This window comes from Mastomys coucha, unplaced genomic scaffold (assembly GCF_008632895.1).
Source record: "Mastomys coucha isolate ucsf_1 unplaced genomic scaffold, UCSF_Mcou_1 pScaffold8, whole genome shotgun sequence".
Taxonomy (NCBI): Eukaryota; Metazoa; Chordata; class Mammalia; order Rodentia; family Muridae; genus Mastomys; species Mastomys coucha.
This window is the reverse complement of record NW_022196914.1, coordinates 8296195-8300334: the sequence shown is the minus strand read 5'-3', so window position 1 is coordinate 8300334 and position 4140 is coordinate 8296195. Positions and strand designations below refer to the sequence as shown.

The following is a 4140-nucleotide window of genomic DNA, read 5'->3' as shown; positions in this document are numbered from 1 at the left end:
GAAATCCGCCTGCCTCTGCCTCCCAAGTGCTGGGATTAAAGGCATGCGCCACCACCGCCCGGCTCTGTCTGAGTTTTTATTCAGGATTTTCTACAGTGGCTGGTCGTAGATTTCATTCTTAAAAATGTTTCCTGAAGGAACTCAGTTCGCCTCAAAGCCTTTCCTACTGCTGCCTGTTGCATTCTCTTTTGGAATTTCATGATCCCTCAGCAGTTTTCTGAAAAATACATTGTTTGCTTGTATTGGATGTTAGGCTAATGTTTCATATTACCTGATTTAATATATTATAGCCACCCTTTGATGTGTAAGTCTTATTTACAGATTAAGAAACTGAGTCTAGAAAATGTAGCTAGTGATGATAAAGCTGAGTGTTGCTCTTGATAGCATGATTCCAGAGTGCGCTTGTACCTATATCTGAATTGTGCATTCTAACATGCCCCTTTTGAGTCACTCTAAGGAGTTTTCCAAAGTGGAATGGATGCTTATGGAAGAACTCAGCACAGAGCTAACTAAACACCTTGAAACTTGGTGGAAATACAGAACAAATGTTGGAAGAGACAGCATGTAAAATTGCCAAGTTTTATGCCAAATCTGGGTCCATTTAGACTCTTCATATTTGTGACATATCTTCAGATTATTATTAGTTCTTATTGGTCAAAATAGGCATTGTGTAGATGTACTGTTGGAAGTTAAACTGTATATAAAATTGAACCTGTGACAAATGTAAGATTTTAATATTAATATAGATTGTTCACAAAATTTCAATATTCTAGTGTACCATCCAGAAGGTGGCTGGTGAAGTAGCTCTGTTTAGAGTATATACATATATATAGAGAGAGTATATAGTGTATGTGGCATGAGTGAGGTTTGGGTTCTGTCCTCAACACTAAAAGTCCACATAAGTGAAATGACAGTTTTGATACAAATATTAGGACATATCAAAATCCCCCAAAAGGCTTGATTTTTCACCTTGTATTTCTTAAACCTTGTTTAGGTATTTCTTTAAACATGGAACAATGGAGCCAGCTGAAGGAACAGATCTCTGACATAGATGATGCAGTAAGAAAGCTGTAAAATCGGAGCCATATCAAACCTGTACTGTTGTAGTTGTCTTTTTACATTGGCTTTTGTTTTCTAAATGTTGTTTTCCAAGCTGTTGTATATTTGGATTGCAGAACAATTTGTAAGACAAATACTTTTTTTTAATGTGCATTATTAAAATGTTCTAAGTGAAGCTAATTGTCAACTTTATTAAAGAGGATTGCTTTGTGTGCCCCCTACCTAGTGTAAAATAAAGTCAGATCATTACAATCTTAACTGTGGTAGCCTTTTTTGATCAAAAAAACCTAGTTACTTTTAAGGCCAAAAGAATAACCTTTGTAGGCACATTGTTGAGTCAGCTTATATTCAGAAGGATTTGTATTGCATTGAGTTTCTTAGATTGCTTTGTGAAATATATACTTAATCTCTTTCTTTCCAACCAGATTTACTGGATTTTCCTGCCCAGGATTTCTCCCCACCACACTACTTACTTTTCTTCAGTTTTCTTAGTGTTCAAGTTTTACATCACTCTTTACTCAGATATATTATGCTGATTTGGAAAGTCAAACTGTCAATGTTGTTGCCTCCTAAGTCTACTGTGTTAATTATTAGCAGATATCTGTTTGGTAACATGGCTTAAATGAGAACTCCAAGCAAGTGTATGTCATTATTCATAGTGCTCTACAGAGCATAGTGACTTTGATGTCTGATGAGCTGTCACTCAGTAAACATTCATGTTGTGATGATGGTTATAAAGTCAGATATTAAACTAGATTAGACTTGTAAAAATTGTGAGACTTACTTGCCTACTATTATATTCTAATAATGTATGTGGATTATATGTAGTCATATCACTGAGCTTTACTGTCATAAAGGTTATGTGGCCAGTTTTTAGAGTTCACTGTTTTACAGTTAATCTGGACAAGAGACTTCCAGACTTGATGTTAACTAAGTTTTATAGACATTTCCATTGGTTTTTATTTTAACCATGATGTTTAAGTAAACAGACAGGCACATGTTTTAGAGATATTTCCTCAGTGAAGAGGACGTAATGTTCTGAGGGAAAATGTTTGCAAAGGAAAGTCACCACACTGAAGGAAGCTAGGCTGTGATGAGAAAGGAACTTTCTTGAAACTAAATGTTGTGCACATGATATGTTGGTGATAACCGTAATAATAATGAACAAGGACAATTTATAGATGTGAAAAATGCTGCCATTAAGGGCTGCCATATCAGAATTACACTATTTTATTAACAGGTTTGATTCTCATTGTCTATGCGTTTTATAGAATCATCAAAGATTTAATTTCAAAAACAATCTGCCAGGCCTCTGGTTCCACTTGCCCTCCCCACAGATATTCTTTAGGTAACTTTTTAGTGTGTTACTCCAAATTGATATATAAATAACAAGGGTACCAAAGTGTTTAAGATATATATACCATAGCTCATTCTTGAGGGATGTTCCCCTTATACTGTGTTGTATTTCATTGATTAATTAATTTTGTAAAGTATTCCTTAGTTGCCATTCAAAGAAAGGATAGAACATAAAACTTTGGTTTGATGTAGATGAGGAGGGAATAATAGGTAAATTTCCTAGGCCATGTATATGTATATTTCAGACGTCTGCTTTATAGAGATCTGCAATCTGTTACCTAGACGTTGCTGGCTGCTTAGAATAATACAATCTCCATGTGGAAAGCTCGCTCTGGCATAATTTGTTAGGTTGATAGCTCAATTCGTTAGTTATATTATACCAGAGTTGTTCTTTTCCTTAGTGTGTTGAAAAGGAGAATTGGGTTAAAAGAAGAGGGACTTTTCAGACTGAAAAAGGGTACAGTCCTACTTTGCGCCCAGACGCCTTTCTCATTAGTGTCTTAGTTTCTTTTCTGTTGCTATGACAAAGTGCCCTGACAGAAGCAGCTTAAGGGAGAAAGGGTTTATCCTGACTCACAGGTCCAGGCTACAGACCGTTGTTGTAGAGTCACAATGGCAGGAACTCCAGACATCTGTACACATCTCTCCATAGCCAGGAAGCTGAAAGCAGTGATTGCATGCTCAGTTACCTCTCCTTTTCATTTAACCTGACTTAGTCCACAGTAGGCAAGAGAATTCTCCAGGCATGCCTAGAGGCCTATCTTTGCGTGGTTCTAGGTCCTGTTGAGTTGATAACACTAACCATCATAGTAAGTTTTCTCTCAGGAAGAAGGCTTGACCTTTTTGAGGCATAAGTATCTTACTTATTTTGTAATGCTAAAATAATTAGATCAAGTCTCAGGTTTTGCCCTTTAATATGCTCCATATCAAGGCTTCCAAGTGGGTTTTCCTCCTTTAGAGTAAAAGCCTTTGGCCAATTTCCACAATCAGCGAAAAAGAAAAACTCGAATTTTCTTTTTGTTTTGTTTCATAAATGCCTAAAAACTTGAGAAATACTACCTCATTACCTAGTCATTATGCTGTGATAAGCAGTCTATTCTGCGTAGTATCTTGGAGTCAGCAACTTAGGGAAAACCGTGGAGGAAAATGCATCCTGGCCTGGCTGCAGAGGGAGGAAGGGATTGAATGTTTATGTAAGTGTTCCTGACAGGAATGTTAGCACAGTGCTTGCCATAAAGCTTGAAGCTAGAAAGTCTTAAGAACTGTTGAGTTATATTTAGGTATCTTTTCTGGATTGCTTTGTGGTTCACTTTTTATGGAGATTAGTGGAACACTAAAAAAAATTTTTTTTCTTAAAAGCATTTTTCCAGATAAACTATAGTGTAAACATGCATATAGTGAGACGTATGTAATTCTGTAATTGTGGAATGCCTGTATGGTTTAGTGCATCTTCATGGAGGCGTCAATGAACCTATTACTCTTGTGAATATTATAAATGTTGAAATAAAAGCAAGAAATACACTCTTTGTGTTATCCCATGTTCACACATCTAAAGATGGAGTACCTTTATCTGTTGTAAATAATGTTTCTTTGTGGATGTTCTAGAATCTGTACTAGCTTTAGAGTGTTAAGGCTTCGGGGACTTGGTGTGGGATTATTTTTTTCTGTCTACTTGTGCCAAATGGGGAAAAAATGCCAGCATCACGTTTTTCATCCTGAAAAATG

The 4140-nt window shown here is 36.3% G+C and overlaps 1 protein-coding gene across 2 annotated transcripts in view; it reads left to right on the top strand.

Moving 5' to 3' along the window:
- The window catches only part of Sub1 (SUB1 regulator of transcription), a 14959-nt gene extending 11023 nt beyond the window's left edge, over window positions 1-3936 (top strand). For both annotated transcript variants that reach the window (XM_031360147.1, XM_031360148.1), the window contains exon 5: window positions 995-3936. In XM_031360147.1, the coding sequence (XP_031216007.1) occupies window positions 995-1074 (80 nt within the window). In that variant the 3' untranslated portion in view covers window positions 1075-3936. The remainder of the gene's footprint in view (window positions 1-994) is intronic.
- The last annotated feature ends 204 nt before the right edge of the window (window positions 3937-4140 follow it).